At 37.9% G+C, this 26304-nt stretch overlaps 1 protein-coding gene across 3 annotated transcripts in view; it reads left to right on the top strand.

The window, feature by feature from the left end:
* Nucleotides 1-516: 516 nt before the first annotated feature.
* TXNL1 (thioredoxin like 1) overlaps nucleotides 517-26304 on the top strand; it is a 36018-nt gene continuing 10230 nt past the window's right edge. For all 3 annotated transcript variants that reach the window (XM_512145.6, XM_009434058.3, XM_016933784.3), the window contains exons 1-6: nucleotides 517-892; nucleotides 12882-12978; nucleotides 14874-15047; nucleotides 21210-21332; nucleotides 23021-23090; nucleotides 24754-24926. In XM_512145.6, the coding sequence (XP_512145.2) occupies nucleotides 795-892; nucleotides 12882-12978; nucleotides 14874-15047; nucleotides 21210-21332; nucleotides 23021-23090; nucleotides 24754-24926 (735 nt within the window). In that variant the 5' untranslated portion in view covers nucleotides 517-794. The remainder of the gene's footprint in view (nucleotides 893-12881; nucleotides 12979-14873; nucleotides 15048-21209; nucleotides 21333-23020; nucleotides 23091-24753; nucleotides 24927-26304) is intronic.

Below are 26304 nucleotides of genomic sequence, written 5' to 3'. Positions count from 1 at the left end.
CTTCCTATTCAAATTATTGTTTGCGTCGGTCACTAGACCGTGAACTTCCTAAAGGAGGGATAGTGTCTTCATCTTTTTGGTCAAAACCTAAAGACAGGTGCACGATACTTTCTGAATGACTGCACAGAAAGCGCCCCATATGTAATTAAGTCTGTTAATAAATATTCCTAAACGTTATTTTGTCTTGTGTGTAGACCTGCCCCGAATACAGTACAGGAGCATCTTCAAAGTACTTCCAGTGGGTGCCCTGGACAGCAGCTAAGAACCCCGGGGTAAAACGAGTTTCCCCTCTACTGTTACAAATCAGAAACCTCCTCCGTAAAAGCCTCAGATCTGGGAAACGCGGATGCATATGCCAACTTTTGAGTCTCAGTCTGCGCCTGCGCACGTGACCTCTACACGTCTGCCTCTGCGCCTGCGCCGCTCAAGTTAGCGCGAGGCTACTTAGTCGAGGGTGGGACTACGCTTCGCGTTTTGGGATTGGGCGCTGAAGGCCAAACCGGACGGCGCGGAAATGACGTCACGCCGGCGGCCCTGCCGCGCGGTGGCTGCTGGGTGCCGCACGCCTTCCCATCCTTCTCCTCTCCCCTCCCCCATCCCTCCCCGCCCCCTCGGCCGCTCCGCTCCCTGGCGTGACTCGGCACTGAGAGTCCCGGGAGAAGACTCGGCGGTCGCCACCTCTTCTGTCCAGGCCTCGGCCTTCCTGAGCATCTCTCCTTCCTCTCCCAGATCGTCTTCTCCTTCAGTTTCGAAGCCAGTGGCGTCGCGGCCACTCTGCCGGGCTCTCTGTGAGGATGGTGGGGGTGAAGCCCGTCGGGAGCGACCCGGATTTCCAGCCAGAGCTGAGCGGCGCGGGCTCCAGACTCGCCGTGGTCAAGTTCACCATGAGAGGGTGAGGCCAGGCTCGAGCTCTGTGGGTCCCCGTCTGTCCTTACTTGCTTTCCTTTCACTCTTTGTTGGCCCTGGTTTCCTAGCCGTCTGCTGCCCCGGAGTGTCCGGCAGTCGCCGCAGCCCCAGGAGCTGCCGGAATTAGGCCTCGTTTCTCGGGTGTGAACCCCCATTTATGCACAGGGGTTCCTAGACAGGCTCGGGGGCCTGGCTGGCCGGCTTCTCCAGCTCAGGAGATTCCTCACCTGCTCCTTTTCAATTCTTTGACAAACTGGTTTTGGGGGTGGCCCGCCCCTATTCCTTCCAGCCTGTGGGAGTCTCCGCAGCCACCCTTGCCTGAGCCTGACCCCTTCTTTCTGCGGAGCCAGCTGTCATTTGCATCTCCAGAGCTCCAAAAGCTTAATTTACCGAACACTTTGTTTCTCTTCACCACCTACATCTCTCTAAAGCCTTTGACAAAGATTCATATGGGGCGATCTAACTAATATGCGTAGCTCTGAGTCCTGAATTTCTGCTAATGCATTTCGAACTAAGTTAACGTTGGGTTAGGGTGCTTTTTAAATTATTTGAACTTTTTTCTTCCTCGTTCGGCCACTAACTTGTAGCTTAGGCTCCCCTATGTATGCGATTGCAACTGATCACACACGACAGTACATATATAATATATTTCAGGTGGACAGTTGGCCGGATGTCTTAGTTTGACCCGGCTCTGTTTTTTCATTTAAGAGGACAGGGATCTTGAAAAATGTTAACTGTCTTTGGTAAATATCAACAAAATTATAGGTCGTAGAAAAGGTGGACTATTTATAGTGGATGTGTAGTAAAGTTCCTTTGTAAGAATGACATGTTGGAACTCGGCGTTGAGAACCAAGATTTCAGCGTGTGTGTGTGTTTCACAGATCTCTCCTTGTGTATGTCGATAGTATTTAGTTAGAAGTATGAGAGGTTTCTGCTTTATTTTCCTTGACCCCTTGGCGTTATTTATACATCTAACTTGGAGCAGTCTACTGCTGGTATCACTGTTTATGTAACACACTTTCTTGTCCAAATAACTGTATAAACACAAAATTCCATTTTGAATTTCAGAGCAAAAAACAAAGTTTCTACTAGATGGTTCACTAAATGTTGAGTATATAAATGGTGGCATTAGGATTATGTCGTTTTAGGGAATGGATGCAGATAGATATGAAAACAAGTTAAGACTTATTTTTGGACCAGTCTCTCTTACACTGAATTGAAAAAGGATAGTACCTTGCATTTCATATGGTGGGCTAGAGTACCCATATGATATACGGAATTTTACATTTACTAAATTTAAAAGGATAAGTGATGTCATATATATAAAACACCTAAAAGGAATGTTAGAATTCTATAAGTGTGTCTTCTCATTTTTAGCAATTTTGTGATGTCTGTATTCTTAATAATAGGGGAATACCTGTAGTACATTAAGTATCTAGGCCACAGTGGAAAAGGGAAGATAGGATTTCAATAAGGAACCTCACCTCACTTTTAGTTCACTTTTCTAATTCTGGCCCGTCGAAGCTTTTATACTTTTGTCCCTCAATGATATATTGTTTTTCTCCCTTACCATAGCAGTGGGAGAGATAATAGAATAATAAATAAATATTGATTGAAGTGAGAAAACTGGGGAAACATTGCTGCGAAGGAAGGTTTTTTCTATCAGTGTGGTGTCACTTAAGCATAAGCATAACTGCAGACATTGATTGGTAAAGAACTGTTACATTTAAAAAGGTATTTTAGTGGAATTAAAATTTTTTTTCTTTGTAAAAACCGAGGGAAAATTAATGTTTGGATTTAGAGTAAGTTCAAAAGCATATTTATATTACGTTTACAAATCTGGTAAGATTATTGTATTTACCTTTAATATTCCTCGAACTTATTGGCCATTAATACATCCTGTCTAAACTCATTGTCAATAGGACCCCAGAATTATGTATATGACGGGTCAGTATTAGACTCAGAAACAACTGTATTCAGTAAAATCTTGTAAGAAACCTCTTAGATCAAAGTTAATGCTGTCCCAGTTTAGACTGAGGGCATAGTTTCTCCAGCACCTATTTCATTTCCTTTCCAACCCTATTTTAAACCTTTTTTCTTTTTTTTAACTTCTATGCTTTATCCACTCTCAGTCTAAATTTTACTAAAATGATACATAGATTGTTCTCCTGTGTAAGAATCTTAAGTGGCTTACGATAAAATATATATAACATAAAATTGACCATTTAGCCATTTGTAAGAGTATAATTCATTGGCATTAAGGACAGTCAGCCATGTGTATCCATGGATTGAACCAAATGTGGATAGAAAATATTTGGAGAAAAAAAATTGCATTTGTGCTGATCATGTACACACTTTTTTCTTGTCATTATTTTCTAAACAATACAGTATAACAACTATTTACATAGCATTTACCTTAGGCATTATAAGTAATCTAGAGATGATTTAAAGTATATGGGAGAATGGTCGTAGGTTATGTGCAGATACCATGTCATTTTCTATTAGGCCCTTGAGCATCTGTGATTTAGTGTCTTGCTGGAGGTCCTGAAACTAATCCCCCGGATACCCAGACATGACTATACAGTCACAATGTTGTGCCACCATCACCACTGTTTCCTATAACTTTAGACAGAAATTCTATATCCATTAAAGGATAACTCCCCATCCTTACTTCTCCAAAGGGACAAAACTGTACCCATTAAGCAGTAATTTGCCCCTCCCCATCTACCTCCTTGGTAACTTCTATTCTGCTTTCTGTCTCTATGAATTTGTCAATTTGTGGCACCTAATATAAGTGAAATCGTAACAATATTTGTCCTTTTGTTTTTGACTTCACTTAGCATGGTATTTTCAAGGTTCATCCATGTCTTAGTATGTCTCAGAATTTCATTCTTCTTTATAACTGCACAACATAATCCATTTATTTATATGGCAAATTTTGTATACCCGTTCATTTTTTGATGGACATTCCAGTTGTGTCTTCCTTTGGCTGTTGTGGATAATGCTGCTAGGGGACATTGCTATACAGGGATCTCTGCTTGCTTGCTTGCTTTTCTTTTTTCTTATTTGTTAGAGACAGGGTCTTGCTCTGTTGCCCAGGCTGGAGTGCAGTTTTGAGACGATGGCTCACTGCACCATTGAATTCCTGGCCTCAAGCAATCCTCCCACATCAGCCTCTCAAGTAAATGGGACTACAGACACATACCACCATGCCCGCTAATTTATTTTTTGTTTTAGAGACTAAGTCTCACTTTGTTGCCCAGGCTGGTCTAAATCCTGGCTTCAAGCGACCCTCCCACGTCAGCATCCCAAATTGCTGGGGTTACAGGTGTGAGTCACTGCGCTGGGCCTTCTGTGCCCATTTTTGAATTGAGTGGTTTGTTTTTGGGTTGAGTTGCAGGAGTTCTTTATATATGCTGGATGTTAATATTTAATTTGCAAATACTTTGTCCCATTCTGTGGGTTGTCTTTTTCTTGATGGTGTCCTTTGATGCATGAGTTTTAAATTTTGATGAAGTCCAATTTATCTATACTTTTGTTGCCTGTGCTTTTGGTGTCATATTCAAGAAATCATTGCAAGATTCAGTGTCATGAAGATTTCTCCCTATGTTTTCATCTAAGAGTTTTATAGTTTTAGCTCTTAAGTTTAGGTGCTTGATCCATTTTGAGTTAATTTTGGTATATGTCATAAAGTTAGGGTCCAGTTCATTTTTTGGCATGTGGATATCTAATTTTTCCAACACCGTTTATCGAAAACACTGTCTTTTCCTCATTGAATGATCAGCACCCTTTTCCCAGAGTATTTTTTAAGGATTAAAATAGTCAACGCTTACATATTCCTTAGTCTGTGTAAGGAACTTGTTTAAGCTCTTACATTGACTCAATCATTCCTCAGAATAACCCTAAGAGCTATCCCTGTTTTACAGTTGAGGACATTGAGTCACAGAGAGGTTAAATAACTTGTTTAAGGTCCCGTTAATAAATGCATCGTTTGAATTATAAAGTGCTGTTCTTGATCTTTCCAGCCTAAGGAGAAAAGAAATGCACGTTCATCTCTGTGTATCTGCACAGAGCCTGACAATTTTCAATATGCCTTTCCTTAAATAATTTACACCTCTGCCTGCAATTCATTTCACTCTCTGATATTCTTTTTGGTAATATTTTTCAACAGTGTCTCCAAATTGTTACTTATGCCCAGATACATTTTAGTGGTTATAAGTAGTACCAGTTTTGTTGTTACTAAAGGGTTAAAAGAATATACATTGTGTCGTTCGTTGTCCCCAGTCTACCCCCTCCCCACCATTAAACAGTGTGAATAATTTTTTTTTTTTTTTTTTTTTTTTTTTTGAGATGGAGTCTTGCTCTGTCATCCAGGCTGGAGTGCAGTGGCATGATCTCAGCTCACTGCAACCTCCGCCTCCCAGGTTCAAGCAATTCTCCTGCCTCAGCCTCCTGAGGAGCTGGGATTACAGGTATGCGCCACCACACCTGGCTAATTTTTGTATTTTTAGTAGAGAATGGGGTTTCACCATGTTGGTCAGGCTGGTCTCGAACTCCTGACCTCGTGATCTGCCCGCCTCGGCCTCTCAAAGTGCTGGGATTACAGGTGTGAGCCACCACACGCAGCCAATGGTTTTTATCTTGAATTGATGAATGTATCACTTTTGTAGATAATGTTTACCATGCACTGATTTTTTTTTTTTTTTTTTTGAAACAGGGTCTCGCTCTGTTGCTCAGGCTGCAGTACAGTGATGTGATCATGGCTCAATTGCAGCCTCGACCTGCTGGGCTCAAGCAATCCTCCAAACTCAGCCCCAGCAGTAATTGGAACTACAGGCACGCACCACTGTGCCTGGCTAATTTTTTTTTTTTAATTTTTAATTTTTTTTTTTTTTTTTGAGACAGAGTCTCGCTCTCTCGCCTAGGCTGGAGTGCAGTGGCACAATCTCAGCTCACTGCAAGCTCCACCTCCCGAGTTCACGCCATTCTCCTACCTCAGCCTCCCGAGTAGCTGGGACTACAGGCGCCCGCCACCACGCCCGGCTAATTTTTTGTATTTTTAGTAGAGACGGGGTTTCACCGTGTTAGCCAGGATGGTCTCAATCTCCTGACCTCGTGATCCGCCCGCCTCGGCCTCCCAAAATGCTGGGATTACAGGCGTGAGCCACCGTGCCCTGCCTAAGTTTTAAAATTTTTGTAGAGGTGGGGTTTTGTCATGTTGCTCAGGCTGGAGATACATTAAATTTTCTTAAAGCAGATCTGCCTTTGTAGTTTGTTAGGATTTGTTACAATCTAAGAAGGATGTCAGTGTATATTAGGATGTTGAGTTCTAATAGTTAGAATAGCTTGTCCAAATAATTGTATATTAAACATATGTTAATTACATACCGCAAAATTACTGATAACTGAAGGAAGTTTATTAAAGTACAGAGTTAGCAGGCCCAGTAGTCCATAGGAACCAGGCAGAAAACGTTAGCAAGTAGCTGTAAGACTAGGGCATATTGAAGCCCTGGAGAACAGAGTTGCTTTATTTGTTAACTTTTTATTGAAGTGCAAATATACAAAAATGTGCAAGAAATAGATCATTAACTCCAGACTCCTCGCACTGTCCCAAGCTTCTTCCCACTACTCTTGAATTCTAACACTATAGATCAGTTTTGCCCGTATTTGAACTTTATAGAAACAGAATCATACAGTTATGTAGTTTGTCTGGCTACCTTTCAAGAGTGTGTACACAGTTTAATCTTGGCAATTGATTTGGAAATAACAATGAAAGGCACTGTGTAGGACATTGTTTTGGAGTTTTTAGCATAGCTGTTAAGAGTTGGGTTCTGGGATCTAATTTAAGCTTACTAATTTGTTGTTCTTTAGAGTCATAAAGCTTAAATGAGGTGACATGAGTTTGTGAATGCGTAACATATAGTAAGTGCCCAGTGAATGCTAGCTGTTTTATGTAATTAATAATACCAATTGTGATTAAGCTTGCCCATTAGTAAACATAGCACATGTATAAATTGCTTAAAGTTTTACCCTGCAGGAAAAAAGAAAAAAAAATTCTTTAACTATGGCTTTAGAAAGCATATTATCCACTTACCAGTTGTGTGTATTAACACAAGTTGTTGCTCAAGATAAGACACTTATCTTGAAGGGAAGGACAGTTAGCTAGTTCATGAAATGGAATTTATTTTATATTATGACTGTAGTAAAAAGTGTATTAAAAAGAAGCTAATGCTCTTTCAAAGAAGGCTGATCTTGGATTGTATTTAGGAATTGCCTGTTCTAGTGGTGGCCCTGCTGCGAACTAGGATGTTTGGTGTTGGGCAGGTCATCTTCTGATCTTCAGTTCTTACTCATTGGTTAATTATATTAGGTTATGTCTGTTTTAAAGTTTTAGTTTTGTGGGTTCCTTTTTTTTTTTTTTTTTTTTTTTTTTGAGACAGAGTTTCGCTGTTTTTGCCTAGGCTAGAGTTCAATGGCGCAATCTCGTCTCACTGTGACCTCTGCCTCCCAGGTTCAAACGATTCTCCTGCCTCAGCCTCCCAAGTAGCTGAGATTACAGGCATGCGTTACTAGGCCCAGCTAATTTTGTATTTTTAGTAGAGAGGGGGTTTCACCATGTTGGTTAGGCTGGTCTCGAACTCCTGACCTCAGGTAATCCACCAGCCTCGGCCTCCCCACAGTGCTGGGATTACAGGCGTGAGACACTGCGCCCGGCTGGGTTTATTTCTTTATACATTGTAGAAAGCTAGCGGTTTACTGTATTCTTTTTCTCAAACAGCATAACTCAAAATCCTTCTAACGTACACATTTTATATATTGGACTAAGCAGATAAGTTTTCAGTCAAAGAGAAGGTTTAGAGTAGAAAAGTAACTTTTTTTTCCTTCATTTTAAATGTCTGGACTAGGTGATCTCTTGAACCTTTTGCAGTGAAATAAGAAATCGTAGATTGTGCAAAGGGCAGCTAATCAAGGTGTGTGCAAGAGAAAAAGGTGTAATTCTGAAATTCAAGCATACTGGGTGCATAATATTGTAGAGCTGGGAAAAGTCCTTGGAGAGTCCTTTTATTTTATACAGAGAAATCAGGTGACTTGTTCATGATCTCAGCTAATGGAAATTTGTTTACTCTCAGCTGCTCCTGTTAAGGAGACAGACATCTTATGTAAAATGATCAATTGGCTGGGCACAGTGGCTCACACTTGTAATCCCAGTACTTTGGGAGGCTGAGGTGGGAGAATCACTTGAGTCTAGGAGTTCGAGACCAGCCTGGGCAACATAGGCAGACCTCGTGTCTTCAAAACATCAAAAATTGGCAGGGTATGGTGGCACGTGCCTGTAGTCTCAGCTGCTTGGGAGGCTGAGGTGGAAGGATCACTTGAGCCTGAGGGAATGAGGCTGCAGTGAGCCATGATTATGCCACTGCACTCAACCTGGGTGACAGAGTGAAACCCTAAAAAAAAAAAGAAAAAAGAAAATGATCGATTTATTTGAATGATTGTTTTGTGAAAGTGTGCTGCTGTATATATTTGTGAGTTTGTATATATTTATGCTTCTCTGCTGATGCATTTTGATTTTTGACCGAAGTTCCAACCTCTGATGGCTAACTAAAATTAAAGAATCTAGATAAAGTTAAATCTTGAAACAGTTTTTTGCACAGTAACCATAATTTTAATAGTCTGTTCAGCTGCAAGATGTGTGTCTGTAACACCAGTTAGCTCGTAAATAATTGATGAATAGAGAGATGTCAATGTGATATGGAAGTTGTATTGGTTCATGTGTGATTATTCCTAGGTAGTGAAAAATAGAAATAAAACCTTCATCTGGAAGCAGAAAGCTCTCAGCCACACAGGCAAATTCCCTCTCTTGTTTATTTTAAGAAAGTTAATGAAGTTAAATAAGAGTGCCTACACCTAGCGCTTGTTCCCCAGAAGGGTTTATTTTCAGTGTTGCATTTTCTCCTGTCCCTTCCTTAATGGCAGCCCCACTGGCTCAGAGCTCCACTTCAGTCTGCTTTGTCACAACACCTGTAAGCATCATTTCCAGTTGATTTTGTTCTTTTCAAATATTCCCCAAGGTCGCTTCCAGCTCTGAGCCACATGCTGGGATGTCCATCTTTTTCCTGAATCCTAGTTACTGTCTTTTTTTTTTTTTTTCCTTTTCCAAGTTGGAGTCTTGCTCTGTTGCCCAGGCTGGAGTGCACGATCTTGGTGACCTTGGCTTAACTACAACCTTCCGGGTTCAAGTGATTCTCCTTCCTCAGCCTCCCGAATAGCTGGGACTATAGGCATCCGCTATCACACCTGGCTAATTTTTGTACTTTTAGTCGATATGGGGTTTCACCATGTTGGCCTGGCTGGTCTTGAACTCCCAACCTAAATTGATCCACCTGCCTTGGCCTCCCAAAGTGCTGAGATTACAGGCATGAGCCATCATTGCGCCCAGTCTGGTTACTGTCTTTCTTACTGATCTTGTTACAAAATTGCATGGGTTTCAAGTAGTTTGCCACAAACTTATTTTTCCCATGAATTCTCTCTTTTTGGTGTGTGTTTTTGCAGGAGGGTGGTTTTCATGAATGGATATATTGTACTGTAGAATGGATACCTCTGTAATTTGTGACACCTGTGTAAATGCAGTTTAAATTCTTTATTCTCAGCTCATTTAATATTTTAAAATGAAAATACCTATTCATCACAAAAAAGCAAAGGATGCAGAATTATGGATACTAACTGTTCATTGTGCCTGTCTCTGTCTTTTTACCCCTATGCATTTATATATATACATAGGTTTGAAATGTGATCCTAGAGAACGTTTTATAATGAGACTTTCTTCCCCCCTAAACACTGCAAAGTATCAGGCTGGCGTGCAGTGGTGTGATCTTGGCTCACTGCAACCTCCGCTTCCCGGGTGCAAGTGATTCTCCTGCTTCAGCCTTCTGAGTAGCTGGGATTACAGGCATGCGCCACCATGCCTGGCTAATTTTTGTATTTTTAGTAGAGATGGGGTTTCACCATGTTGGCCTGGCTGATCTAGAACTCCTGGACTCAAGTGATCCGCCCATCTTGGCCTCCCAAAGTGCTGGGATTATAGGCGTGAGCCAGCGTGCCTGGCCCCTGTCATAACTTTTTAAACTAGTTTTCCATTAATTGCCATTTAAATTGTTTTCTAACTTTACTATTACAAACATGTTACATTGAACTTCCTTATACTACATGTTATTGTGAAATAGAGTAAGTGTTGTTAAAATGGAATAGACTTTCAAAAGGGCAATTATTGGGTCTTGGCTTGTGTTCCTCTAAAATGAATAGATATGACCCAATCAGTGGCCTTTGAAAAACAGTGTAGTGATATATATTCCCATTTATAAAGTTTAAGACTAATTTTAGTTGACTGTAAATATTATTTTCTTAGATTTTTGGTGTATGGCTTTCAGGATAACACAAGGTGAAATGCTGATTGAAATGTTAAGAATGTGGAGTTGATCACAACTTGAGTTTTGACATTTGTTTTTATTTTGTGCATTAGAATTTGCTTTTTCTTGCATTTCTTATTTCTGCAAACTTTTATTGAGACATACATGGCACACAATTAGAAATGTATAGTTCAATTAATTTTCACAAACTGAACACACCTATTTAATCAGCTTCCAGACAAACAAAACATTGCTAGCCTGCAGAAGTCTTATTCTATCAGTAACTCACTAAGGTAACCATTGTCTTGATTTCTGATACCATTGATTGGTTTTGTCTGTATTTGAACTGTATGTAGTCATATAGTATACGCTAGTAGTTGCTTTCTTTCCTCAATGTTATTTGTGAGGTTCATCCATGTTTTTGCAAGAGGTTTTACACCAGTTATTTTCATTATTGTGTAGTATTTCATTGTATAACTATAATTAGCTTACCCATTCTTCTGTTGATAAGAATTTAATTGTTTCTGATTTTTGACTCTTAGAACTATTACTAATAATACTTTTTCAAATGTTCTGAGGTGAACATGTCTCTTAGATGTATCCCCCAGGAATGTTGATGGGTTGGTGTATTTTAGCAGTTTGGTTTTTTCCCTCCAAAATGGTTAATACCAGCTTGCACTGTCACAGTATATAAAAGTTTAGTTGCTCTGCATTCTTGACAATACTTAATTCTTCTTGTAGCTATTTTTGCTGAGTTGGTTTCAATCTGCATTTCCCGGGTATCCCTGATGACTAATGAAGTAGAACATCTTTCCTGCTTTATAGAAAGTTTTTGACTTTATTTATTGACTGTTTGGATAATCTCATTTGTCAAGTACCTATTCAAGAGTTCATTCTTTTTCTTTTGGGTTTCAGTCTTCTCCTTGTTTTGTAGGAGTTCTTTACGTATTAGAAGTATAAGTCCTTTGTTTGATATGTTTTGCAAATACTTTTTCCTAGTCTCTTAAAGACATTTTTTGATGAATAAAAGGTTTTAATCTTCCAGTTTATCAAATATAGTCCAGTCTGTCAAACCTTTTTTTTTTTTTTAGTACTTCTTGTGTTTTGTATAAGAAATCATTGCTTAGTTTGAGGTTTTGAAAGTGTCTTCCTGTATTTTTTCCTAAAACCCTCATTGTTTCACCTTTTACATTTAGATCTACAACCCATCTGGAATTGGTTTTTGCGTATGGTGTGTTGAGATTCATTGCTTTTCCTGTATGAGTATATAGTTGATCTAGCAGTATTTATTGAAAAGACCATCCTTTTCCCACTGCAATGCTACATCAAGTTTTTCAAACATCAGAGTACTATATGTGAGATGGGTCTGTTTCTAGACTCTTCTTTCAAAGGAAAACTGATCTGATCATTTTGCTTATTCTTGTACAAGTACTGTATTCTCTTAATAAAGGTTTATGATAGTTCTTAAGATCTGATAATATAATTTTTTCAGATTAGAACCTCAAAACGACTTGGGCTGTCCTTGGCATTTCTCTATAATTTTTAGAATGGAAATTTGTTAATTTCTACAAGAAAACCTGCTGAGATCTTACATCAGTTGTAAAGATCAAATTGAGTAAAATTGGTATCTTGGCAATATTGAGTTTCAAATTCATAAGCAGAGTAAATTCCTCCATTTATTTAGGTTTTCTTTAATTTCTCTCAGTGAGAACAAAGCTGTAAGACTTAACACTATTAGTTATGAAGACTAAATGTAACATCTGGGCTCATTAAGACAGTATGGTATTGATACAAGTATATGTAAATAACTTACTCAAATAGACCAGAGAATCAGGCCTAGGGTTATGGTTCATGCCTGTAATGTTTGCACTTTGGGAGGCCCAAGGCAGGAGGATCACTTGAACCCAGGAGTTTGAGACCAGCCTGGGCAATATAGTGAGACCCTGCTTCTCAAAAAAAAAAAATTTTTTTAGCTTGGTAGCTGGGTGTGGTGGCATGCACCTGTAGTTGCAGCTACTTGGAAGGCTGAGGTGGGAGGATTGCTTGAGCCTGGAAGATTGAGACTGCAGTGAGCCATGATCATGCCACTGTACTCTGGCCTGGGTTATAGAATGAGACCTTGTCTCCAAAAAAAAAAAAAAAACCGGCTTGGTGGCTCATGCCTGTAATCCCAGCACTTTGGGAGGGGCCAAGGCAGGTGGATCACCTAAGGTCAGGAGTTCGAGACCAGCCTGGCCAACCCAGTGAAACCGTGTCTCTACTAAAAATACAAAAATTAGCTGGGCGTGGTGGTGGGCGCCTGTAATCCCAGCTACTGGGGAGGCTGAGGCAGGAGAATCAGCCCAGAGATGGAGGTTGCAGTGAGCGGAGATCACTCCATTGTACTCCAGGCTGGCCGACAGAGTGAGACTCTGTGTAAAAAAAAGCAAAAAACAAAACAAAACAAAAAAAAAACAGAAGAGTCAAAAGCCAGCAATATCAGTGTTTGTTCTATTTTATGTTTAATTGACGAGTGCTTTAGAATTACAATCTTTAGTGTTATTTTACTTAATTTTCCTTTTCTAACAGGTGTGGGCCATGTTTGAGGATTGCCCCAGCATTCAGTTCTATGAGTAATAAATATCCACAGGCTGTTTTCTTGGAAGTCGATGTACATCAGTGTCAGGTAAGGGAAAGGAATCTTTCTTCTTTTTAATTTACTTTTGAATAAATTTGAAATCCAACATTAATATTCTTCATTTATCTCTTGATGCACATAGTACTTATTCCTTTGAAGATAGGAAGATGTTATGTTGATGTCATTATTACAGATGTCATTATGGCTGCATTAGTTAAGAAGAGTAGCACATTATTAATTGCTTCAGGTTTGTATTAATCACCTTCTGATATAAAATTAATACGATGTTGTTAATAGGTCACCTAGCAGTTCTGTGTATTACATTTCCTTATATTTTGCAAACCTAGAATTATATCTTCTACCCCCGAGTCATTGGCATTCTATAGCAGTGGCAAGGAGTTCTTGGTTGTAGTTTGAATTGATCAGTTTGTTATCTTATCTCCAAATGGACACACTGAGCAGAAACTTTAAAATGGTGATTACTGTTGATTGAGCCACAGTGTTGTAGGTGAATTGCCCTGATTATTTAGTTGGAATGGTATGTGGCAGTTCTGTATTTGTATATGCAGAAATGTGGGGAATTGTTAAGGGAAAAAAAAAATTGGAAAGCTCCTTCCAATACTAAAAAGTAGAGTCTTTAGTTCTAACTAAGGAACAACTCTATAGCTCTGCAGCTTTATCTTTGTTAAATTTCTGAGTGTGGAAAAAATTTTAGAATATTATGTAGTGTGTAGTTACTTTGGGGGTTTGTTGAAAACCCTACATTACACACATTTATGTTTCAGCACTTAGTTGCATGTTATTGCACTATATCATTGGCCCCTGATTTAATCACTATTTCTAAAATGAAAGTGCTTTCTCCTGGAGCTGTTCTGTCAGGTATTGTAACCACTGGCTACATGTGGTTATTGAGCACTTTAACTGTGACAAATTCATATTGAGATGTACGGAAAGTATACAATACAGTCAGATTTTAAAGACAGTATAAAAAATGTAAAATATTGCATTATCTTTTTATGTTGATTAGATTGAAAATGCATATATTAGATTTCCTGTAATATTAAACTTGATTTTACTTATTTTGCTTTTTTAATATAGATAATAGAAAATTTACAATTGCATGTGTAGCTCACATGTGCTACATATCCATTGTTTTGGGCAGCACTTTCCTGAAAGGTCATAGTTTTTTCACCTAGAGGCTTTAAGAATACATTCCTGTGTTATCTTTATGTTCTTTTTCTTTAAAAAGTATAGTAGTGACTTTCATAATATTTGAATATGTAAGGTGCCATATTTGCTTTACTGTTTCCTTTATACTTGTCATGAAAACTTAAACTAGGATACTCGGTGGTTATTAGGTAATTTCCATTCAGTAGTTAGTCTTATACAATTGTGGAGCTAGGACAGAATTTATAAAGATAGCTGTTAGAATGTGTTTGATGGGTGACCAAAAGTCATTTCTGTAAGAATAAAAATTGGGTGACGGTTGCAGTGCAAAATACATTACATGCTCTTTTAACAGGCAGATTGGCTACCGGTTTTCAGACGTGCACTTTTTTCTAGTAGTAGTGGTTTGTGTTGACTTTATCAATACCCTTCTTGGTTATTCTTTTTGAGAAATACCTGTAATTATGAAAGACCTGTCTGGTGTTAAGCACAGTTTCTGCATTGGAAGCTAATTTTTCTACTGGATGATGTATTTACCAGTAAAAATGATAAAAACATAGGGAATGTTCTTTATTGTGTGTGTGATGGTAATGTAGCTATGCCCAAAGGGGAACTCTCTTAAGAATAGGTCTATATTTTCCTTAAATAACAAAAATGCAGTATTTTACATGTTTTTAGTTCATGCTTATGGTATTTAACTTCCATAAAGGTGTAGAATGAATATTCACAGTGGTTTAAGATTTAATTCATAACACTGTCCAACTTGCCAATTCTAGGGAACAGCTGCCACCAACAATATATCAGCAACACCTACATTTTTGTTTTTTCGAAACAAAGTGAGAATTGATCAATATCAAGGAGCAGATGCTGTGGGATTAGAAGAAAAAATCAAGCAGCACTTAGAAAATGACCCTGGAAGCAATGAGGACACAGATATTCCAAAAGGCTATGTATGTAGACTGAAAAGTGAAATCATAATGTATAATATCTTGTACATGTCATTATTGGGCTAAAATGAAATATAACTATGTTTCCATCTTCTATCTCTTACTGGTTTAGAATACTTTTAAATAAGAGCTTTCAAATTTATTAGCTGACTGTTGAGTTTTGTCTGTATGTGTACGTTTGTGTGTGTGTTAAGCCTCTATCATAAATCATTTTTCCTAAATTTCTCCTAATTTTCTTTGCCACTTTTTTAAAATCTGCTTTCTGAACTATTTTAACAGCCATTTAAAAATACTTGCTTTATACTTTTTTTTCCAGAAAATGTAGAAATGTGCATTAGAAATTTTTTTTTCACTTTTTGACAGTTATGTAAAATGACTTACAGGTTTTAATTATGGCCATTAACTCCTTTTACTGCCATTCACTTCCTATAGTTTTATCTTTTTAAATGTATGCCCTCTTTTCTGGCCCTCTATTTTAAAAAAAAAAAAAAGTCTAATTACTGATTTTGTTTTAGAATCAAATTTGACTTTGTTATCACATGTATTATTCTAGGTTCTAAGAGTAAGTTATTTCAAATAACAACATAAAGACTTAAGAATCTAAAGGATAGTGTGTGGAAACTGCAGAGTATAAATAGTTAGAATGCAGCATTTTTAATTTGAGAGCTATTCAAGAAGGAAGCAAAATTTGGAAGTAGCACTTCATGGTATTAGATTTGCTTATACAAATAGGTAAATCCTGTATACTAAGAGATATATATAGTTTTTAATTTCTCTCGTTACAAAGTTACTGCACTGGCAGATCAAAGAATGAATTTTAAAAAAAGTTACCTCAAGTTAAAGTTAATATCTTTTTTTTTTTTTTTTGAGGCGGAGTCCCTCTGTCACCCAGGCTAGAGTGCAGTGACACGATCTCAGCTCACTGCAACCTCTGCCTCCAGGGTTCAAGCTATTCTCCTGCCTCAGCCTCCCCAGTAGCTGGGATTACAGGCACCTGCCACCATGCCCAGCTAATTTTTGTATTTTTCGTAGAGATGAGGTTTCACCATGTTGGCCAGGCTGGTCTCGAACTCCTGACCTCAGGTGATCCACCTGCCTTGGCCTCCCAAAGTGTTGGGATTACAGGCGTGAGCCACTGCACCTAGCCAAAGCTAATATCTTAAACAAGGTATAACAGGCATATTAAAGCAGATCTGTGTCATGGAGCTACAAGTCCTGCCTGTAAGTCTAAATTCATGCCGAATGAAGAGATGCTATAGTCCAAAAAAAAAATGAGAGATTCTTTGTATATGGGTGTGTAGTAGGAGATTGTAAGAGTGTCAGAAAGCATCAGTAATGTGATACCAGCATTAATTTAGGGAAGTACAATTACTGTTTATTTAAAATAGACCTGTAATTTGAAATTGTAATGTCCAATTAGGAAGTATCAACATATCGTTTATGTCAGGGTTGTTACATCTTTTGGACAGTTTTGGAAATCATTTAACTTGTAAACCATTGTGTTTATATCTTTGTATTTTTTTCCCTTTATTACTAAGGGTGTTTGCATTAAAAAGTCTTAGGAACACAGCAGTCTTGTTGCCTAGCTACAGGCATACTTCTTTTACACATCTGCTGTGGTATGAGTGTTTTGGCCTCAGATAGGAAATAGGCAGGAAAAAATGAAGTTTTAAGAAATAAAAATTTAGTTTTTGTGCAAATGTTATGGATAAATATGAAAAGCTGTTATTTTTAAATGTCCCTTTTTTTCTGTCAGGTGTCAATCAAGACATTAAAGTTTTGAACTATTTAGGTCTTACATGGTTATTCAGTATTTAAATTTGGTAATCTTATATAACAATGATACCATTATAACTCCCAAGAAATTTAATATTGATACAATATTTCTAATTATCCTACAGTTAAATTTTCTTAATTATCCCCAAAATATTCTTTATGGCTGTTTCCCACCATTTAGGATCAAATCAAGGATCATGCATTGCATTTAAGTTGTCCTAATTAATGTTCTTTAGTCTAGAAACTTTTCTCTGCCTTTTTTTTCTGTCATGGTTTTCCATTTTGAAAGTCTAAACCAGCGCTGGTCTAGTAATATGGTAGCCACTAGGCACACTTGTCTATTGAACATTTTGTTATATGACTGGTGCAACTGAGGAACTTAATATTTAATTTTATCTAATTTTAATTAATTTAATTTTAAATTGCCACATGTGGCTAATGAGTATCATATTGAATAGCATGGGTCTAGGCTGTTTTATTTAATTAATTTTTTTTTTTTTTTTGAGATGGAGTTTCACACTTTTGTCCAGGCTGGAGTGAAGTGGCACGATCTGCAACCTCCACCGTCCCCCTGGCCCCTGCCCCTGCCACTCGTTTGAAGCAATTCTCCTGCCTCGGGCTCCCAAGTAGCTGGGATCATAGGTGCCCACCACCACACCCAGCTACTTTTTGTATTTTTAGTAGAGAGGGTGTTTCACCATGTTGGCCAGGCTGGTCTCAAACTCCTGACCTCAGGTGATCCACCTGCCTTAGCCTCCCAAAGTGCTAGGATTACTCGTGTGAGCCACTGCACCTAGCTAGGATATCTGTTTTATAGACTGTTGTGTATTCTGGATTAACCTGATTATTTTCCCATGATTGGCATGTTGATTATAAAGGTAGCAACATTTATTTCTCATTGCAGGTTTTCAGAATATGTCAGTTTCCACTTATGTCAAATATGCAATGTAATAATGCCAGTTTGTCCCAGACAGTTTGTATAACAAAATACTTTAATGCAGCCCTTTAAATATGTTTTGTGGGCTGGGCGTGTGGTGGCTCACGCCTGTAATCCCAGCACTTTGGGAGGCTGAGGCGGGTGGATCACCTGAGGTCAGGAGTTCAAGACCAGCCTGGCCAACATCAGAAACCCCATCTCTACCAAAAATACAAAAATTAGCCAGGTGCAGTGGCGCACTGCTGTAGTCCCAGCAACTCGGGAGGCTGAAGCAGAATTGCAGGAGGCGGAGGTTGCATTGAGCCAAGATTGCACCACTGCAACTCCAGCCTGGGCAACAGAGGGAGACTTTGTTTCAAAAAAAAAAAATATATATATATATGTTTTGTGTGCCCCACAATAAATAAAAACAAAAACTATTTAGAAGAATTTACCCACTTAGTTTATTTTTATCATTTAGGTATTGCAAGTCTGACTGTAATGTTGTCTTAATCCTAGATACCATATTGAAGTGACATATAGATAGGATAGAAGACAAAAACATTTTAAAGATTTTGTCAAAACTGCCCTTTTAAGGCAAATGTTCATAATGCTCCGAATAATTCTGCTATAGTAAAACTTTGCTCTGTAGCCCTTTTTTCTTCCCTCCCCATCTTTTAAATTGGCTATACGTTACCCTGAGTAATACATTTACTATAACATTTTAGCTTTGAAAGCATTTAGGCTGTTTTATCTGTAACTAGAGGTCTATACTAATGATTATTACCATTTTCATATTTACTTGACATACAAAGTTTTCTTCAGTCTTTGAGAATTATGTATGTATGTATTCGTATCTTTAAAAAACATAATGAAAACCCTTTGAGATAGAGAGGTGAACATGTGACTCATCTATAATACTTAGTAGACTTGAAAAGTAATCCTTGTTTAGGAGATAAAATGGATACTTTTCTAGAACAATACACTTTTACCAAAATCAACGCTACTAGAAGCAGAACACCTAAACAGACCAGCACCATAGAGAAATAGAAGAAATAGTAGTAAAGATTTCTTCCATAAAGGCTTCTGTGACTTTACAGATAAATGTTGCCAAATCCGTATAAAGATCAGGTAATCTAGTGTTACTGTAACTACTTAAGATCTTAAGTAAAAAGAAAACTTCTAAATTTATTTTTGAACTGTGACATTGATCTGATAATTTGACAAAGTATGCACCAAAAAAGAAAGCTGCAGACCAGTTTCAATTATGAATATTGATGTAAAATTTTTAAATAAAGTGTTAGTAAACAAAATTCAATAATATCATCATGGGCTGGGTGTGGTGGCTCATGCCTGTAATCCCAGCACTTTGGGAGGCTGAGGTGGGCAGATCACTTGAGGCCAGGAGTTGGAGACCAGCGGGGCCATTGTGAAACCCCATCTCTACTAAAAATACAAAAAGTAGCCAGACATGGTGGCACATGCCTGTAATCCCAGCTACTCAGGAGACTGAAGCAGGAGAATCACTTGAACCCGGGAGGTGGAGGTTTCAGTGAGCCAAGATAACACCACTGTACTCCAGCCTGGGCGACAGAGTGAGAATGTCTCAAAAATAATAATAATAATAATAATAATAACAAAATTGAGTTTTTTTAAAGCATGTAAGAGTTGTTTATATTAGGAAATTTACTTAATCTGTCACATTAATAGACCTAAGGAGAAAAATCATGATCTCCAAATATGCAGAAAAGGCATTTGACAAAATTTAAATACCCCTTTATTCCTAAAGCATTCAGTAAAATCTTAACAAGGGAACATTGGAAGCATTCCTACTAAAGTCAGAAATAAGACAAGCATGACCAACCGCTGTTAACACAACTCTGATGTGTGGGAGGTATGGAAGTGTTAGTTAATAAAGTATACAGAGATGGGCATGTGCTGACACCACAGGGAAGCAAATGGTAAAATCCAAAGTATTGAGAAATCTATAAGCTAAATGACTAGATTAAAAGAGATTTCAGAGACATATTAACCAAATATATATATATTTTTTTTTTTTTTGGAGACAGAGTCTTGCTCTGTCCCCAGGCTGGAGTGCAGTGGTGTGATCTCAGCTCACTGCAACCTCCGCCTCCCAGGTTCAAGAAGTTCTCTTGCCTCAGCTTCCCGAATAGCTGGGATTACAGGTGCCCGCCACCATGCCTGGCTAATTTTTGTATTTTTAGTAGAGACAGAGTTTCACCATGTTGGACAAGCTGGTCTCAAACTCCTGACCTCAGGCGATTCACCCGCCTCGGCCTCCTAAAATGCTGGGATTACAGGGGTGAGCCACCCCGACCCGGCCTCCAAATATAATGTTTATACTTTTTTTTTTTTTTTTTTTTTTTTGAGACAGGGTCTTGCTCTGCTGCCTGGGCTGGAGTACAATGGTGCAATTTCAGCTCACTGCAGCCTTGATTTCCTGAGCTCAAGCCATCCTCCCAGCTCAGCCTCCCAATTAGCTGGGACTAAAGGCACATGCCACTGCACCCAGCTAATTTTTTTTTTTAAGTTTTTTAGAGACAAAGTCTCACTATGTTGCCCAGGCTGCTCTTGAACTCCTAAGCTCAAGCTGTCCACCCACCTTGGCCTCCCAAAGTGCTGGGATTAGAAGCATGAGCCATCGTACCAGGCCTTTTTCTTTTTATCTCTATTATTGGCGTATACTTTTTTGGATCTTTATTCTGCGTGTAACAATTCAAGTGTGAAATATTTATGAGACAGTGGAGGAAATTTGACCACTGATTTGATGGTGTTAAGGAATTATTGATTGTGATAATGATATTGAGAATGTTTTTTTTTAAGTTCTTGTTGCTTAGAAATTCATACTGAAATGTTCATGAATGAAATGAAAAGATGCTTTTTTTTTCAAACTAATCAGGAGGAGAGTTAGGATGTAGTTGGGGGTTAAAGGTGAGGCAAGAGTGGCCTTCAGTTGATGATTATTGTAGCTGGAGGTGGTGGATACATGGGATTTACTATATTATTATATTTTTGTCTGTTTGAAATTTTTCATGATAAAAACTTTAAGTCCTTATTTGCTACTCATCTTAAATTGGACATCTTCATAGATATAAAGAGTCCTTGGCCACTAGAAGAGGGAAATAGGCTTTCTTTGGATCTTACAGATATTTTAATTTGCATATTTTCTTCTGTAAAACACTTATTTTTTAAAGTATAAGTCAACATTTTATAATCTTAAAGACATCATTTCTGATACCTTATCAAGTAGGCTAAGCCTAGACTTGGCTTTAATAATTGATGGTAGATCTCAGTCAGAAATGCAAATGAAAGGACTACTGTAAAAGTTTTATGAACTGTTTTAAAAGTGTTTTCTTTAAAATTGCCTAAAGAGAATCAGAGATTTAAATTTTTTAAACATTTTTATACCTAATCCAAATATGTTGCCTAAAATCTTGCAATTTTTTTTTCAGATGGATTTAATGCCTTTTATTAACAAAGCTGGTTGTGAATGTCTTAATGAAAGTGATGAGCATGGATTTGACAACTGTTTACGAAAAGACACGACCTTCTTGGAATCTGACTGTGATGAACAGGTAATTGAGGGCTGAAGATAAGCTTGTGGAGATTATCACTATTTATGCCTGCTCTTGTTTCTTGTTCCCATTTTGTGGCTTACGTCTCTCCTTCCCAGATGATCACTTCTTCCTTTCATTTCTATAGCTTTTAGTTTCTTTGACTTTTGTTTTTTGACCATACATACCCACCTTCTTTCTCTGTTCTTGTATGTGGGCTGCCAGGTGCACTAAGAAAAATTGCTGAACTCTTGGGTGGGACCCACTGCAGAATTGAGCTCTTACCACTGTTTGGTCTTTTTGTTCATCCTTAACCTGACTTCCATACCTTCTTCCCACTCAGATGAATTTGTATATGAGAAATAGAGACTAATGAGATGAGCACTCCCTGTGTGGCTAACTCCTTTCTCCTAGATAGAAACCTGTATTATATTCCCTATGCTTCCCTGCCTTGCCCTTATCACAAAGTAAGTTGGGTGTTACCACCTTGATAAAGCTTTTTAAATCTTCATTTTGGCTGTTACTTTTCTCAGTTTACTTTCTCTTCCATTGTCTCTGATTTGTCCCATTCCAGTTCATCTTCTATACAGTAACAGAAGTTATTTTTCTAAAATATAAAGTTGCATGTTTCCCTTCCTTAGAAGAGTAAAATGACTCTTCACTGGCTTTAGGAAGAGGCTGACTTGATCTGTTTTTAACTTTCTCATCTCTTCTGCTCTTCACCTACAGTTCAGTTCCCTAATCATGTCGTGCTTATTATTTTTTGATACACTATTATGGGTCAAGTATAAAAAGTATTGGTGTAACTAAAGGAAATAGCCTCGTTATTTTCTTAGGCAGATAAACCACAACATGATTCTGAAATCATAAATCCAGACCCCATCTTTCCATGCTGTAACCCCAGAGCCACCATGTTTTTCAGCTTTGAGAGTATCATTCACATTGTGTTTCTTGTAAATGGTGCCCTAAAAATAATGTAATAATGCTAATCAGCAGGACTGGTTCAGGCTTCATGAAATTTTCCTGCTCAGGAAATCTTCCCAGGGTAGATGCATAGGTACGTACATCAAACACACTTTTGGCTGGAAAGAAGATTGAGCAAATGATCCAGAAGAGTTTCGGAGAGAGAAACATTCTGACAGTGTTTCATATTCCTCTTCCCTTATGTGGCCTTCCAGATTCAGTCAGTCAAGTAAATGTAGAATGGAAGTTTGGAGGTTACTTCAGAGCTGTAAGAACCCTATTCTCTTGAGTTTGGGATCAGAGTCCATTTCAGGGCTAGTCTCTGCATAACCTGTGTATTGCCTCTAAATCGTCAAGTGATGTGGATAGATACTTGACAAATAAACCATCGTAGAGCTATGTGCTAAAATGTTAGTTTAAATTTTATTTTGAGAATTTTGTTTGATTTGTTAGAAAGCAGGTTGCTTGCCAGTTTATAGCTCATAAGACCTTACATTGCTATGCATAGTTTTAGTATTTACTTGATTAATTTTTTCTTGTATTCCCTTATATACATAACTAATAGGAGTATTTCTCAAATGTTATCTAATCAAGTGACTTTCCACTTGCTGATTTTTCATATTACGTTGGTTTTGTTCGATGAATTAGGTTGGTTTTTTTTCTTGCCTGTTATTTTCATTCTGCTTCAGTAGTTTATGTACTCAAGGTGTACAAGAGCCCTTTAAAATGAAACTCTTTCTTCACAGCTGCTTATTACTGTGGCATTCAATCAACCTGTTAAGCTTTATTCCATGAAATTTCAAGGGCCAGATAATGGTGAGTAAAGGATAGCTTTTCTTTAAACTAACTTCTGCTTTGTAGAACTGTTAGCATAAAATTAAAACTTTTTATTAAATAGAGGTACTTGTTTTTTTTTCTTTTTTTTCTTTCTTTTCTTTTTTTTTTTTTGAGACAGAGTCTTGTGCTATTGCCCAGGCTGGAGTGCGGTGGTGCAATCTTAGCTCACTGTAATCTCTGCCTCCTGGGTTCAAGTGATTCTCCCACCTCTGCCTCCCAGGTAGCTGGGACTGGGACTACAGGCAGGCGCCACCACGCCTGGCTGATTTTTGTATTTTTAGTACAGGATTTCACCATCTGTTGGCCAGGCTGTTCTTGAACTCCTGACCTCAAGTGATCCACCCACCTTGGCCTCCCAGAGTGCTAAGATTACAGGCGTGAGCACCGCACCTGGCTTGTTTTGGAACAAAGCAAGATGTAAATGAATGAGTAAATAATGTGAGATTATTAGGTACTGAAAGTATGAAAGAAAGAGAACTTAGTTATTTTTATACTTTTTCATTTTAAAATTTGTTTCCTTTTAATCTGAGAAGTGCTGAATCCTTTTTTCCAACTGTTCTAAAACTGTAGGTTTTGAGCAGCCGTATTTTAGAATCAAAACTGAAAGATTTATTTCAAACCCCTTTTATTTTGAGGAAACTGAGGCTCCAGATATTCCCGTTTGTGCCCTATTAATAGTATCATTTTTTTATATCGATGCATGTAAATATGATTGTGCAGACTTAGGATTTCTCTTCTTGTAAAATAAAGAATTTTCCTTTTTTGCCCCCCCATTTTTTCTTTTTCTGTTAAGCTTTTTCTGAGGGGGAATAGGGGAATGGAGACTAGGGTTCTGATTTTTTTTTTTTTTTCGATTGATTGGAAGAAATAGCCAAGGCCTTATTTAGAAGATAGCATTTTCTTATTTGTTCTGCTAAATTTTCATGTTAATAATTTTTTATTAATAAAATTGTACTTTTACTCTGAAATTACAAAGTATTTGTATAAGCAAATGCTGTAGAAATGAGTCTTTTCCTTCTTCAGCCACAAAATATGGGTCTTAAATCGTGCCTTGAAGTTAAAGGGATTAAGGCATTCTATACATGGGACTTTACCACTTATCACATCCTAATCTAATCCCTAAAATGAAATTTGGCAATTTTTATTAATTTTCTTTTGGCTAAATGTTGTCACTGATAATGCTCTCCTCCTAAATAACTGAATGTACCAACTATTGGCAACTATAAGATCTAGCTCAAATGCTATTTCTTTTATGAAACTTTTTGTTAACTTGCATATATTGTCAGAATCTATTGTCACCTTCCTTGTACCTCCTCTCCTGTGGTATTTTGTTTATCGTAGCATGTCTTTTGTAGTTAGGGGGCAGGGACTCCCTCTGTGTGTGTGTGTCTGTTTTAATCTTATATTCCTAATATTTACCACAGTGTTAGCTAGGCCAAGAAGGAACCAGTAAATGTGTTTTGGAAAATAAAGGATTGGCTACCTGAATACTCAGACTTTTGTACAAGTTCTAATAATGGAGTTATTTGAAGTATATGTGTATTGATTTGTGTGTGTCTGTGTATAGTGTGAGTGTAGTGGTAAAGGGAGTATAGTATATTTGAGGTTTTTAAACATTTCATTTTATTCTACCATTGTATAGGTCAGGGCCCTAAATATGTAAAAATTTTTATCAACCTACCCCGATCTATGGATTTTGAAGAGGCAGAAAGAAGTGAACCAACTCAAGCTCTGGAACTGACAGAGGATGATATTAAAGAAGATGGCATTGTTCCACTTCGTTATGTTAAGTTTCAGAATGTTAACAGTGTAACTGTAAGTAGTATTTCGTTCATATGTATTTAATAGGTTTGTGAGTAACAATACTATTTTCAGTATCCTAGGTGAGTCTAAGTGATTCTTTAAAGTGGTATTTATCCACTCAGTTTGAAATGAATAAAATGTATAATGGGATAAATTTTCTTCTTTTTAATTTATGTACCCTAAAGAGGAAGGACAGATTGATTTTTGAATATTTGTGGGGTTTTGTCAGTTATTTTATATGTATATGGTAAGTTTTGCTAGAAGTTTATTCTACAACTTTATACTAAAACTGAAGATATTTGTGCTTCATTCTTTATACCTGGTATAGTAGTGATGTGTTTGTAAAATCCTATTTACTTTTCTTGAATATGGAGTTTTTAAGTGTGGTGGTCATGATCTTAGTAAAAATGACTTTTTATTTTTTTTTATTTTTTGAGATGGAGTCTCGCTGTGTTGCCCGGGCTGACTTGAACTCTTGGGCTCAAATAATCTTCCCGCCTCAGCCTCCTGAGAAGCTGGGATTACAGGCATGCGCCACTGCACCTGGCTTAAAAATGACTTTTTAAAAAGATAATACTACATTTTATAAGATGACCTAAGGTATATCTGAATTTTTTCTTCCTTTGAGGCAGGTTCTTGCTTTGTTGTCCAGGCTGGAGTACAGTGGCATGACCTTGGTTCAGTATAGCCCTGATCTACTGGGCTCAGGTGATTCTCCCTCAGCCTCCAGAGCAGTTGCAACCGCAGGCACGTGCCACCTCACCCAGCTAATTTTTCATTTTTGTAGAGGTGAAGTCTCTCCCTGTGTGGCCCAGGCTGGTCTCAAACTCCTGGGCTCAAGCAGTCCTCCCACCTCAGCCTCCCAAAGTGCTGGGTTTATAGGTTTCAGCCACTACACCCAGCCTTTCTGAAGATTGACTAGTGCTTGAGGTGATTTTAAGTGATGTATTTTAGATGTCATTATTAAAGTGCCACTCTCAAGAATCAGCTAATTTTTAGCAGTTATTAATTGCTTTTAAAAAATTTAGCATTGAAACCTAGCTCACACTTCTCACCTACAGTCATTTAGAGGATTGGGTAGGACAGTTAGAAAAGAATAGCAGAATACTTAGAAAAAGAAAGTAGGAACCAGCACAGAGCCACTGAGAATGTCATGCCAAACTGGTACAGCTTGTTTGTTGTGATGGAATAATTCTATTTTTGTAAATTAGAAGAATGCTAAAGTATGTGTTCATTTAAGAATGTTTTTGAGAGTTTCACAGAATATACATAGTAGTAGTATGAAGAATTATAATTGGCTGGGTGTGGTGGCTCACTCCTGTAATCCCAGCATTTTGGGAGGCCAAGATGGGCAGATTGCTCGAGCCCATGATTTTGAGACCAGCCTGGG

The sequence above is a fragment of the Pan troglodytes genome, chromosome 17, assembly GCF_028858775.2.
Source record: "Pan troglodytes isolate AG18354 chromosome 17, NHGRI_mPanTro3-v2.0_pri, whole genome shotgun sequence".
Taxonomy (NCBI): domain Eukaryota; kingdom Metazoa; phylum Chordata; class Mammalia; order Primates; family Hominidae; genus Pan; species Pan troglodytes.
The sequence above is the reverse complement of the archived record's forward strand: the minus strand, read 5'-3'. Positions and strand labels throughout refer to the sequence as shown.